The sequence below is a fragment of the Arabidopsis lyrata genome (genome assembly GCF_000004255.2).
Source record: "Arabidopsis lyrata subsp. lyrata unplaced genomic scaffold ARALYscaffold_4, whole genome shotgun sequence".
Lineage (NCBI taxonomy): Eukaryota > Viridiplantae > Streptophyta > Magnoliopsida > Brassicales > Brassicaceae > Arabidopsis > Arabidopsis lyrata.
The window spans coordinates 15,785,163-15,799,341 of NW_003302552.1; the positions used below are offsets into that span (position 1 = coordinate 15,785,163).

Genomic DNA, 14,179 nt, shown 5'->3' on the forward strand with positions numbered 1-14,179 from the left:
AAAAATGATGCCCCAAAATTCTTTTATAGACATTTGCTGCCTAAAGCCCATGCTTTACGGGCTTTAGTCTTGGGCCGGCCCTGTCTTTGAGGGTTATTAGCTTTGAGATAGGCTTTAGTATTTGTTATGCCCAAGGAACAAGTGCTCGAGCCTTGATGAAGAAGACGAGTTGGGAACTTTAATGGGGCCAGTGAGATGGTTTCCACGGAGATCTAGATATGACAAGAAAGGCATAGTGAGCAGATAAGAAGGGATGGTTCCAGAGAAATGATTATAGGAAAGGTCCAAAATGGAAAGCTTGGTGAGATTCTGGACAATCTGGAAACTACCAGTGACCTCGTTATGTGAGATATCCAACTGGGTTAACCAGGTTAGGTTACTATATGAGGAAGGAATTTGACCCAGGAAGCCATTAGAGGAAAGAGACAAGACCTCTAATCTGTTAAGATTGCTGAATTCAGAAGGGAGTGAAGAGGAAATGAAGTTGTTGTGAGAGAGATTAAGGTAACGAAGCTTATGCAACTCGAAGAGGCTACTGTTTGGTTTGAGATTTCCAGTGAAGCAGCCACTTGGGAGTTCTAGCTTCGTGACCGCACCAGTCTTGTTATCACACAGGACACCGTTAAAGTAATCTATGCGGGTGCAACCACCGGATTCAAACTCGTTCTTGAACTCCAGAAGAGCTTTGATCTGGTCGGGACGACAAGCAAGAGCGTTGATCACTAAGAAGTATGAATCGAAGACGATACAGTGGAGTAAGAGTAACGAGGAAAAACACAGACGCGATTTTGACGTCATGGTCGTCATGAAGTATTGAAGCAGACTGATATTCTTCAAGCAAAGAGACGTAAAAGCTCAATATGTATACATGTGAGTGTGTGGTTTTAGGATTGGAGCTGTCGCTTATCAATATTCCCCGAACAAAAGTTGAATTTGAAGAGTTTCACCAAGACAAGAAAAACAAACTTTGACTTGGTATGCATAAGTGGCATGATTTGTTTACTTGGATTGGAGAAGAATCAGTCAAAGTCAAAAGTTCAAAGAGTTGATAGCCTTAGTGCTTTAAAGAGTAGTGACATAAGTTTGCTGAGATTGGTTGGAGTTTGATTTGTATGGATCAGTTTTCAGCTATGCATGAGAGAGTTTTCATGCGCATAGTTTCTTTCATTGGTATCTATCTAAACATAAGCTCTAATGATCTCCTGTTAAGAACTTAAAAATGACTGAGCATTTTAGCTAAAACTTCTTTGACTAAGAAAGAAGCAACTATAAAGAGGGAACTCCGTTGAAAGCAGACTGAACTCATGTAACCCACACAGGGCCCAAGCAAAAAAAAAAAAAAATTGTTGGGGATTTTTAGATAAATTTGAAAAATTCAGACCAAATCTTAAAGGTTTAGAAAAATGGGACCTAATTTTATTACTAATGGACTCAAAACTTTTGGGGGCCCTAAGCCCAAGCTTCATTAGGCTGCATGAAACTGTTTGAAAGCAGATTGAACTTCGTAGAGATGGCCACTGATTTCGGTTTACACTCAACCGGTACTACTAATAACATTAATTTAACTAAACCAGTTTGTTAATATTTTCCCAATGGAATTGAGATCACTGTCTGTCACTCCAATCCCGTTGAGAAGTCACTGGCTTCCGATATTAATTTCATTTTTGCCCTTTTCCTCATGTTTTCATTAAAAGCAAGAACAATCGAATTCTCCTTTAAATAATATGCTCTTTCGAATTTCGGGTTGCTAATTTTCTTTGTTTTTATTCAAACGTCGATTTATTTAAGAACAACAACTAAATTTGATGCTTTTTTACAAAAGAAGACGATTTACAAAAGAAGACGAACTACTTGACAGACATTTAAAGATCAAACACAAAACCCAAACATTCCTAACGGTCTTGACGAGCCACTCTGGTTTGTATGAAGCAATGATTTGTGCTATTGCCAATCCAATCAACACTCCAGAAGCATATCCTATAGCCACTGCTTTCCAGTTCAACACCTCTCCTTCTTCTTCTTTGTCTTCTTGCTTTGGTTGTAACGGCGGCACACCAGGGTCGAAGCAACTTTGTTCGAGAGGAAGACCACAAAGCCCTGCATTCCCTTCAAATGAGGACTTATGTTGCCCAGTGATTTGTGTTCCTTGTGGAATTTCACCTGTGAGTTGGTTGTGGGCCACACTTATGTACGCCAAAAACGAGAGGCTTCCGAGTCCTTTAGGAATATTCCCTGACAGTTGGTTTCTTGAGAGGTCTAGTGACTCCAGCTCTGTAACATTTGCCAAAGACAGCGGAATATGACCTGTGAATGCGTTGTTTGATAAGTTGAGTGCGATCAATGCCTTCAAAAGACCAATGGATTCGGGTATCTGTCCTTCAAGTTTGTTCCCAGAAAAATCAATGGTGGCGTATGAAGTAAGGACCTTTCCTTGCTCCATGAACAGACCTTTGTATTGCAAATCCATTGTATCTTCGTAACTATAGTAAGGATTGTTGTAGTCTCCCATATAGATTCTCCCATCTTCATTCATCTGGAGTAATGATGCTTCCCAGTTCACAAAGTAATTTGGTGGCAAGCTTCCTGTAAAGTTGTTATCTGCTATTTCAAGTATGCGCAGCTTGGGAAACGCAAGAGGACCTCGATCAGGAGGAGATATAGGGCCATGGAATTTGTTTGAACGGAGGGTAAGAGCTTGTAAATCAGGCAAAGCCTTAAGCCAGAAAGGAAATGTGTCTTTGATTCTGTTGTGGTCTATACTTACAAACCTTAGCGAGGAGCAATTCAGAAGAGACCTTGGAAGCTTCCCGGTTAATTTATTGTAGCCAACGTCAAGTGTCCGAAGCAAGGCACCATCAGAGAACATATCTGGAAGACTTCCTTCCAAGTTGTTCTTCCGGAGGTTCACTACAATGAGAGACTCTTGGAAATTACTCAAACATCGAGGAATTGGACCGGTTAAGTTGTTGTAGGATAGATCAAGAATGGTAAGAGATGTTCGGTTGCAGGTTGAAAGAGGTATGTTTCCAGTGAAGCTATTGTTCCATGCTGATAAGAGGTTGAGAGAGTATGGTGGATTAGGAAGTGGTCCTTCAAAATGGTTTAAAGCCAAATCTAATATCCTCACCGATGAGTTCTCTAAAACTTCTCCCGAACCTTCAAAACTTGTGAAAGAATTATTAGAAAGACTCACTATGCTCAAACGAGGAAGGTTCCACAACCACTCAGGGACTTTCCCTCTGATATTATTGTTGGATATATCTATAATCTCCAAGTTGTGAAGGCTCTTTAACAAGTTTGGGAACTGACTAATGCCACAACCTGACAAGGCCAGTCTTTTCAAGTTCAATGGGATGTCTGGATGTGCGCTTAAACTGGCAGGTGATAACTGATTTCCGGACAAACGAAGGCTCAACAAAGATCTGAGAGAGGAGAAGAGCCTTAAGTCAATTGGGGGGCTTATGTTTAGGGAAAAAAGATCGAGATCTTTGAGCGTGATATACTTTGAGATGGGCTCTAGAATTTGTGCTTCAAATTGGTTATGGCCAAGGCGAAGGCTCTCTAGTCTAGATGAAAAAGAGGAGTTTGGAGCGTCAATAGGACCGGTGAGATGGTTCTCAGTCAAATCAAGTATTGACAAGAAAGGCATTGTGAGTAGAGAAGAAGGGATGTTTCCAGTGATTTGATTATAGGAAATGTCTAAAATAGAGAGTTTGGTTAGATTCTGTAAAAGTGGGAAACTACCGGTGAGCTCGTTATGGGAAACATCTAAAGAGGAGAGCATGCTTAAGTTACTAATTGAGGAAGGAACTTGACCAGTAAAGCTACTAAAGGCAAGAGACAAAACCTCTAATCTGTTGAGATTGCTGAATTCACAAGGGAGTGAAGAGGAATTGAAATCGTTGTGAGAGAGATTAAGGTAACGAAGCTGATGCAAATCGAAGAGGCTACTGTTTGGTTTGAGAGTTCCAGTGAGACAGCCACTTGGGAGCTGTAGCTTCATGACTGCACCTGTCGTGTTATCACACCCGACTCCGTTGAAGTAGTCACTGGGGTTGCAACCGCGGGAATCAAACTCGTTCTTGAACTGCAGAAGTGCTTGAATCTGGTCAGAGCGACAAGCAGCAAGTCCAACAACAAGACCATCAATCATTAAGACGCTTGAAGCAAAAACAGAACGAAGTAAGAGTACCAAGAGAAAATGGAAACGCAGACTTGACATGGCCATTATGTAATATCTTTAGAAGAATAATATGCTTTAAGCAAAGAGACGGAGAAGATGGGTCTACTATATATATCCATGTTCAGCGAAGATTTGGAGCTTACTAAAAGTCTTGGTAGTGGGGACTGAAGAAGATTATGCTTAAGAGCGCCAATGAGATCAAAGAAGTGAAATGCACATCGATATCTCTTACGTATCATTTGTGTTACATTCACATCACTTTGAACAATTTAACACACGTTCACACTCAGTAGCGTAGCAGTGAGGGAAATGGCATTAATCTGTTTATGGCTTGGAAAAGACTTGGTCAAATTTCCAAGGAGACTTGGTCCGTGGTAGCCTTAGAGCCTTACAACGAAGAAGTGACATTAATTTTGATTTGATTGGCGAAAACCTGATGTTGTGAAAGTCTTTTCAGAATTGAAGAAGAAAAACACATTAGAGATTTGTAAGGCTATTCCACCAACATCAAGCCTATCCAAATGAAGAAACAGCCGCCTGCAAAAGTTCCACAAAACCCTAAATATATATCGTCCAGTTCTCGCAGGTAAGCAGAGACATCAACTTGCTTGGACATTCTCTCGTTACTGAAACAAGACGGGTCATGGTGAGGCTTCAGCATCTTACAAAAGCATAAAGACCGTCAAAATCTGAAATTTTGCATCAGCACACCATTGGAGGCAGAGCATCAGAGATCAACAATGCCAAGATTCCAATACGGAAACGAGTAAAGAAACTACATAGAGGGAATTTTAACTGACAGATTAGTGTAGTTCATTATAAGAAGTTTTAACTGTGTGAAACGTTTTGTAAATACATAATGAGTTTCGTAATCTGTTTGTTTTCTTGTCTTATGTTTCTGTAACCCCTTTTGATCTGAGTAGTTATTTGTGGATATAGTGGCATAGTTCTAAGATCAATTAGAGTAAACTCATAAACTAAAACCCTTAAACGATATTAGATAAGCTTCAAATATTTACAGTGTAGTAAAAGATATAAAGAGCATTCTCTTCCATCCATAGTATATAGTGAAATCGCAACCGAAATTTAAAAGACAGCAAAAAAAAACCTAAAGAAAACCAGTAAACACCATTAGAAGAACCAAGAAAATACACAAACTGGATATAAGATCAATCTAGCTTATGCTTCTTCTTTATGCTTGCTTCAGAAGTATCTCAGACTTGCAAAAACCAAAAAAAAGAAAACCTGTAACAGCGTAACGTCGGAAAGAGAGCTAAACCGGCTGCTTTCTTTGTCTCTCGTTTGGTTCTTGATTTCGTGCAGCTGCATATATTAACATGTTTTAGTCCAACTTTTTCCTTGAGTCTTTTCGAGAAATAAGAAGATAAATCAAGATGAGATAATCTACATACCGAGTCCATTAGCTTCAGAGGTTTTCATAACCCGAAGCCTTTTCACTGAGGTGATGAACATTCTAAGATAGTACCAAAACAAGAGCGAGTTAGATCATCACAAAACATTCATCAGAATTTAGAAGATGATAAACTCAAGGTTTTTGGAAGTATTACCTCCATGGAACATCGCCAACAAGCATCCAATCTCCTTCCTTATCTTCATAGGTAAGTACAAACTCAGACGATCCATCTAACAGCCTCAATGGTTTAGTGAACTGACTGGTTAACCCGATAGTACCCGGATTAGTGCGAAAGAACATATCTTCCAATGTTTGCGACAAATTCTCGTAAGAAGAATGAGCACTCAAATCCACTTTCCTTCCTATAGCAACTCCATCCATGTTCACCTTAATAAACCCAACTGGCACTTTCCCATTCACTTTCTTCGTCACATCTTTAGGTTCATCGTCTTTGACTATCTTCTTACCAGCTTCTTCTTCTTCCCTCGCAGATTTCGTAGCTTGGTTATTAACCAAACTGTTCATCCTGTGTGACCCTATAGGAGGCCATCCCACAACTTGACTGCTACAAATAAAACAAACATCAAGTCAGGACTTGTAATATATCCAAATGAATCAAGACCAATTTCAAGAACAGATTCAACTATTCAAGATTCCTAATTCCAAAACAGAGCCCTTCTTCCTACATAACTGTGAGATCAAGTATACTCCAAACACTAAAGAATCTTTTAAGAAACTCCTAAACAAACTATGTTCTCATAATATCAGTTTCACATCACACAAAGGATATAAACATCTTAAAAGATCTTTCTTTGAAACCAAAAGCTTTAAGAAGACGAACCTTGAACGAGGAGGAGATGCACCAGCATGAGAAGCAGAATCAGCAGCTCGTTTAGAACCAACAGAAGGAAAATCCTTAGCCGTCAAAAGCCTCCCACGCTCTCCCCACGCGCCACCACCACCTGATTTACCAATCTTGGCCGCCGTTCCACCGCCAAGACTCAGCCCTAGACCAAGCTCAAGCTCACTCTCACCTTTCCCCATCTCAAGTTCAGTAATCATCAGAAAATTCACAACAACAACAACAAGAACAAAAACCCACTAAAAGCAGAGAGCCCTAGAATCCAAAATCAACCCAAAAGAAAGAAAGAGTCTTTTGAAAGTCAAGAAAGCAGAGAGAGCAAAAAAACCTGGGAAAGGAAGACAAAGAAAGAGAGAGAGAGAGAGAGAGAAGGAAACAAGAAAACAAACAAACAGAAAGAGACAGAGAGAGGATTTTAAGGGTTTCTTGAAATCTGAAAGAGAGTTTCAAGAATTGAGGAAGAAGAAAGAGAAAGAGAGAGAGGATTAGGTGGTGGAGAGAGTGATGAGAAGAGTAGGACCCATATGTCTGGTAGTGGCCATACCAACAACAATGCCATTCTTCTTCTCTTTTACTTTTTTATTTCTAATTCTAATTATAACCAAAATTCTTCCCGACATTATCAAACTTGTCGTGCTCTCGTTTGCGTTATTGTTTTCTCCTGTGTTTATAAAAATGATAAAACTAATCTTATTCAATAAAAATTGTTGTTTTGTGGTTTGTGTTTTGTATTTGTGGAAAGCTATGTTTTACATCACACTTTCTTTTCTATTTTTGCAAGAATTTGTATTCGTTTTGATGATTGCTGCTATATGGAGTTTACTTGTATTCGTTTGATCTTATCTGCTAGCTATGCTTTATATGGCAACAAAACTGCTAAATATGTGAAAATGTATAGCTTCGTACCAGTTTTGAAAAATAAAATTTTAGGTTTAATTTTGGATCACTATTGGAATATATGAAGATAGTGGATATACAACTGTTAAATTTTGATTGGAATGACTAATCATTTTGTTCCAAAAAATTATATTAATCTTTACAATATTTTGTCATCAACTATGTTATTATGGTTTGAAACTTAAAAGATTATTATGTATCTAATGAAATTTTATTTTGGATTTGAATAATTAAGAAAACACCACTATAGTATAACATTTTTATATTCGCTTTAAATTAGTTTCAATTCAATATTCATGTATTTCAACGAATATTTAAGTTGTCATTAAATAATGTTATAGGCCATTTCTTTTCTTTTCTTTTTTTCGTGGAGGACTATGATGGGTATCAAATAAAGTGAGAACAAAATTGGTTTTCATAATAAGGAATTATTAAATAAATAGTGGTGATGAGATTATTCATCATCATGTTTCTTGATATGCTATGATGATCCTTTGAAAACTTTTTCAATCGCAATTGATGTGTGGAAATTCCTCTTTTGATCGAAATCATGACTAAATGAGAACATTGTATTTCATACTCTATTAATGAATTTGCTAGGATAACAAACTTAGTTTTCATTAATAATTTGTACATTTTAAAAACAGAATTATAGTAATTTCGACCATAATTTGGATTACTCATCTCACATTTTTTACCGACACTATTTTGTAATCATTAAAACAACTTTTATCAGTCATGCTACTAACATGTTAATCCCTAAACCGATAACTTATTGTAACATATGTTTGTTGTAAACTCGCAAACGCCTCACTCAATGGGATATGGATGTCTTTGCGACTTGTATTCTATGCACTGCTGGTTTGAAACCACACTCGCAGCTTTTTTTTCGTTTTCTCCATATGGCCTCATTTCAGAAAAGAAATCAAACAACAACTTCTATCAACAATTTTTGCGGGTTTCATATTGTTTGAAATCTCTTGCTTCGAATAATGTCATAAAACTCCTCTTGCATACTAAAATAGTAAAATTTATGTAATATAATACGAACGAAACTGGGAATTTTGGCAAACAAGTTATACATTATTGAAGCTATCAAGTCATCAATTGTTCATACAATTCAAAATCGGTTAATTTCGCTTTCTTTTAAAGAATTTAGATTCATCTTCTTTGTAATATGTAATAAAAAAAAAAAATCATCTTTCTCTTCTAAAATTTTACTAGTTGTATTTTGCAACAATAATAATGGATTTACAAGAGTTCACAGATTAATCATCATTTTATGCTTTCTTTTAAGAGTTTAAAATGAATATATTAGATTGTTATCGAAGTTTGTTGAAGTAAAATATGTAGAAATTTCACAGTATTATTATTTATTTATTTTTTGAATGTAATGTTAAATTAAATTCAAAAGAAAAATATTCGTTTGTACATCGAGTGCAACGTGTAATTTAGAAAGTTTAAGAAAAACAGAATTTCATCAGACTTTGTTTGTAAGATTAACTTCTTGCCGCGAACCAGATTTGAAGACCCATGTCATATCTTCTTTCTCCGGTTGCTTTGATTGAAGAGAGTTGATTCTTTACTTGCTTATCAATCCATTTGATTAGTCTAACTGGAGGGTTTGGGTCTTCACCATGTCTTCTTCCGTTTCGTTCCCGCCAAATAGCATGGATCGTTGCTTGGAAAACATAGCGAGCAATGAAACTTACAATTCTGTTCTGCCAATGACCAGAAGTGGAGAGTATCAAATCGTGCCAGTTTGTGGAATATCTCGATCGGTAGATGTTTTTTGCCAAGGCCTGCCATACTTCAGAGGTGAAACTACAGGAGAAAAAGAGATGGTCATGTGATTCAAGAGTGTTGTTGCAGAGAACACAGGCTGTGAAAATTCCTCTGTTCCAATGCATCATTCTGTCATCCGTTGATAGGCGGTTTTGGGCCGCTAACCAAACACAAAAGGAGAATTTTGGCGTAGCGTGAGGAAACCAGACACTTTTGTGCCAAGCGACTTCGTTTGTAACAGTGCGTGTAAGATGCCAAGTGTCTTTAGTGGAGAAACTTGGCCGATAGATATTGTTCTTCCCCTTCCATAGGACAATGTCCTCTGCTGCTACTCTGTTTCGCCTTTTAGAAGCAATTCCCTCTCAATTTTATTCAGAATTTCAGCTCGATGTAGGCGACGTCTCCGGCTAGCCCATACTTCTGCAACTCTCGTATACTTACTTATTCTCAGATCTATTTGGCCTCGTTCCCCTGCAGCATCAAACAACGGCCCCATACTTGACCAATTGTCATACCAACATGACGTTCTCTCACCATTTTTTACATCGACTTTGCAGAAACTTCTTGCAATCTCTCTGAATTTTAATAGATTTTTTCACATCCAAGAACCTTGGTACGTTGGCTTAACAGACCAAAGTGTGCTTTGCTTAAGCAGATATGCTTTTATCCACTTCACCCACAGCGAGTCAGCATGCGAGACGATTCGCCAAATTAATTTCAGACAACAAACATCATTGGCCTCACGGATGGATCTTAGTCCAAAGCCCCCTTCCTTTTTTGGTTTGCAAACTATTTGCAAACTATTAGCTATAAAGTAATATCTCAACCAAAGAAGAATTACAAGTGTGTTTTATTTTATTAGAAAACTCAGGACACCTGAACCTCTTCAAACTTCAAAGCGACTTATTCTCGCAGTTCCAAGTACACTACCAGTTAGTCGATATCAAATATTTGATTCTATGTTTTTCACGTTATCTACGTTTGTTCTAGAATTGCGTGTTAATTTTAATATTCGCTTATTTTGCAATTTTTACTCACTTGTTTAGTTAGTTTTATTTTATCTTGGGCTATCTGTAGGCCTGGGCAATCGGAATAAACCGAATTAACCGAACCGAACAAACCGATTTTTTCGGTTTTCGCCACTGATAAGGAAGGAAAGGCTAAACCGATCGGCAGAATTATAATTAGACTTCGGTTCTCGGTTCGGTTCGGTTCGACAGACGATAACCGATCGGTTTTATCGGTTAATAGACACCCATATAAAAAACAAAAACCCTAGATCTATTTTCTATAGCTTCTTCATGTCCATCTCCTTTCTTCTTTTCTCCTTCGATCTCTTCTCATTCCTTCATTAACTTTATAGCTTCTTCTTCTTCTTCTCCATCTCTTTTCTTCTCTTCTTCTTTCTCAGCCTCGACATCAATCCATGGCAAGTGTTATTCAAGAGAGATTTGAAACGTTGTTGGCCATATCATCCTAACCCATGGCTATTTTGAATCATTCTCTCCGACATCGAGTCTGTGGTTCAGATTCGAAATGTTTTGGCCGTTTATCGCTGGCGTCGCCGTTACGCTCCTCCTCGTCACCAAACACACGGCATGTAAAACTTCAGATCTAATCGATTTTCAATTTTGTTTTTCTTTTCCTATTTTCTCAATTTTAGATATTGGATTCTTACTGCATGTGATTTTGACGATGGTATGATAGCTTTCGTTGAGGGTTTATTCGGAGAGATCGCATTGTTTGATGACACCGCCATCTCGTCGCCGTCACTGTCACAGCGGAGGAAGAGAGTAGCGGCGAGTCTATCAACCCTAATTTTTTTTTTGAACTTGGGTTTTAGTTTTATTTGGGCTTAACTCTGTAATTAGTCATGGCCCATTATTTTACTCGTTTGTAACCGTAAAATTTTGCTTATTAAAAGCCCATTATCTTTATTTTGGTCTAATTCGGTTCGAATTAACCGAATTGGAAAAAATTTCGGTTTATTTCGGAATTGATTTTTTGGCCTATAACCGAACCGAACAAACCGAGTACCGACCGAACCGAACCGAATTTTTATTTGGTTCAATTCGGCAGAAATTTTAAAAACCGAAAAACCCGAAAAACCGAATAAACCGAACCGAACAAACCGATAAAACCGATTGCCCAGGCCTAGCTATCTGTGTCGTTCCTTTATAGGACAAAAAGGCAACGAACATTGCTTTAACTATAAAGTCGATACCCAAGTGGGCTGTGGGGTTGTCTATAAAGGTAAAATAAGAAAATAAGTAGATTATACGAAACAGCTATTTATTATCCGCATAAATCTACAGTATCATATAGTGTAAACGAATGTTGTTTAAAAAAATATTTAGGAATTAGGGAGAATTCGTAAGTTTTAATGAAACATTAACAACTAAGTTCATTAAATATAACTCACCTAACTTCAGCTCTCATCGTGTAAGAACATATTTTTTATATTAGAAACCACCTTATATATCTCCGGAAAAATAAAACTTAGGTCTAGGTGCTCAAAAAGTGTAGTTTAACTCGATAATGAAAATGTAGATGTGAGCTTTTCTCATTTACTATTAGTGAGTTACATGTAAGTTATACATTTTTTTAGTTTGTAAAGCTTTTTCAACATCCAGAATTCTTTAAATCGATCTAGTTTGTGTATATATATTTCAACGAATATGCAACGAATTAAAATCGTTCAAATGTACCGTGAATTGTGTGTTGTCTCTTGTGAACATGCAACAAGTTGAAGGAAAAGACAAAAGCAGATTCATGATGTATAATATGTAATCAAATGTTGAGGATAAATGATGGAGATGACTTCACGCTTGCAAATATTTATTTGTTTGATTTGATTGATCTTGTATTATAAACATCCCAACAGTAACATATAACTATTATAAGAAAAGATATATGATATATGATATATGATAATTTAACAAAAAAAAAAAAAAAAAAGATATATGATACGGTATCAATTTGCAAGAGGATTGTATTATGTAAAGTAAGATTAAGCATTAGTCATGATTTTTAGCAAGTGATAAATGGTGAATACTTTCATATACTACTAGACTAAAAAATCAATATGTAGAAAAGTTAGTGTTTTTATAAAGACCATAGCATCCGACTTAGAAAATTTTAGTCAAGACTTTAAGACATTCTATAACACAATCTTTTAAGAAAAAGACGAAAAAGAAAGGGTTTTTAGTAATAAAACCCCTTAACTTAAGATTAATCGTAAAAAAAAACCCTCAACTATATATTTAGTGTAAAAACTACTCAACTTTAAATATGTTCATGAAAATTCCCCTTCGTCTCCATTATCGTAAAAATTAGACGGGTTACAGTTAAATTGAAACTGAAAAACGACATATATACACTTAAACAACATGAATTGTAAACAAAAACAACAAAATCTTCTTCTATCTGATTATAAATCCTCAAACTTAAGCTCTAAAGTTTTCAAAGTGAAAAATCTAAATTGATGAACCATAATTTATCATAGTAAGATTCTCTCAAGTTTGTGTGGTGTAGAAGTCGATTAGGAGAGATTCTGAAAAATGTTACGTTTTAATTTGAACTGTAGTCCGTCCAATTTTTACGACACTGTAGACAGAAGGGAATTTGCATGAACATATTCAAAGTTGAAGGGTTTTTCCACTAAATATATAATTGAGGGGTTTTCTTACTATATATCTTTAGTTGAGGGGTTTTATTACTAAAAACCCAAAAAGAAACTTACACCTTTGTTTTTATTTTTTTAACTAAACGAATTTGTTGCTTTAATTTCCGTTAATATATATAAACGTACGAGTTTTTTTTTTATTTAATGACAAAAATATATGTAACGAAGGTAGACACGAAAAATTATATATATGACTGTTAAAAATGGGATTTTATTGCATTCTTATATGTATCAACTTATCTCAAAGCTTGGTTACATTACATCAGTCGGATAGTATATCAGAATTGTGAGAAAAAAAAAAAAGTACCAGCAAAACAGTAGAATGACAATTCTCTTTATTTATATCATTAAAATGATGAAATGACAAAACAGCTGAATATAAACTGTATAGTAGACTGAAAACTGTAGAATAGTTTCACTGTTTTAAATTTTACCAATTACTCTCTCCGTTTCGTTTTAATTGTCGTTTAAGTTTTTCTCACACAAATTAAGAAAAACATTAAATTTTCTGTTTTACTCTTTATTAATATATTTTATAAAAAAAATTTATTGGTCGAAACATTAAAATAGTAAGGATAAAACTGGAATTTTCACCAAACATTTGTATCGAAAACCTAAAACGACAACTATTATCAAACAAAATTTTAACTCTAAAACGACAAGTAAAACGAAACAGAGGGAGTATTAGTTTTACTAATAAGATGAAATGCTGTCACAAATTGCGGCAAAGTAAATAAAATATGGTTGTGAAAGGAGGAAAAAGGCTGTCGTTTTAGGAGACAAAACGACAAGGGCTGATCAAACCAAATTTTTTAATAAAAAACGACACGTTGTTCAATGCTCTTTGCGGACCACCCGGATGTTTTACCCGTTTAGTGCAAGACACAAATTCCCTTTTTCGCGCTCTTAATGCTCACACGCGCCTCTTCCCCATGTTCTCATACGCGCTCTATTTTTAATCTCCCTAAGTATTATGCGTTAATGAATTCATTTAAAATTTCTGAATCGAATCCATCAAAAAGTGATCTTTGCTTTTTCTTACATCGGTCCACGTGATCACATTTTGCCATAATTTTAAATAGGGAAAAATTTCGTTTTATCTCCTAACTTTCAAAAAGTAGTTAATTAATACGTCAACTTCATATGTGGCTATTTAAAACATGAAAATAAACGTTGACTAACGTTTGAGACATGGAAATTCGTTGATCAGGCCAAAATAGACATGCCGTTATCAGTCGTTAACGGAACCTCTAACGCCCGTTATCACCCGTAACGACTCTGTTAATCAACTTTTAAATTGTGGCCATTTTAAACATCAACTTCATATGTGGTCATTCAAAACATGAACTAATC

At 36.2% G+C, this 14,179-nt stretch overlaps 3 protein-coding genes and 1 long non-coding RNA gene across 5 annotated transcripts; 1 reads left to right on the top strand and 3 right to left on the bottom strand.

The window, feature by feature from the left end:
- Positions 1–114: 114 nt before the first annotated feature.
- On the bottom strand, positions 115–798 carry LOC110229293 (receptor-like protein 12). The gene has a single exon (XM_021029065.1). The coding sequence runs from the start codon at positions 796–798 to the stop codon at positions 115–117; it is 684 nt and encodes a 227-aa protein (XP_020884724.1).
- A 1,015-nt stretch (positions 799–1,813) lies between these two features.
- LOC110229294 (receptor-like protein 12) lies at positions 1,814–5,071 on the bottom strand. Its single transcript, XM_021029066.1, has one exon. It carries the CDS (start codon positions 4,226–4,228, stop codon positions 1,814–1,816), a length of 2,415 nt encoding a protein of 804 aa, XP_020884725.1. The 5' UTR covers positions 4,229–5,071.
- Positions 5,072–5,153: 82 nt separating this feature from the next.
- Positions 5,154–6,999, bottom strand: LOC9315513 (auxin-responsive protein IAA13). Of its 2 annotated transcripts, none has more exons than XM_021028742.1 (4): positions 6,439–6,996; positions 5,752–6,159; positions 5,596–5,657; positions 5,154–5,506 (listed from the first exon to the last, which is right to left on the bottom strand). In XM_021028742.1, exons 1-4 carry the CDS (start codon positions 6,657–6,659, stop codon positions 5,457–5,459), a joined length of 741 nt encoding a protein of 246 aa, XP_020884401.1. In that variant the 5' UTR covers positions 6,660–6,996; the 3' UTR covers positions 5,154–5,456. The 2 variants fall into 2 exon arrangements, with proteins under 2 accessions (XP_020884401.1, XP_020884400.1); XM_021028741.1 differs by having other exon boundaries at positions 5,165–5,506; positions 5,752–6,162; positions 6,439–6,999.
- Positions 7,000–10,486: 3,487 nt separating this feature from the next.
- On the top strand, positions 10,487–11,129 carry LOC110229409. Its single transcript, XR_002332818.1, has 2 exons — positions 10,487–10,741; positions 10,849–11,129. It is a non-coding gene; the product is annotated as an uncharacterized LOC110229409 (long non-coding RNA).
- Positions 11,130–14,179: the final 3,050 nt, after the last annotated feature.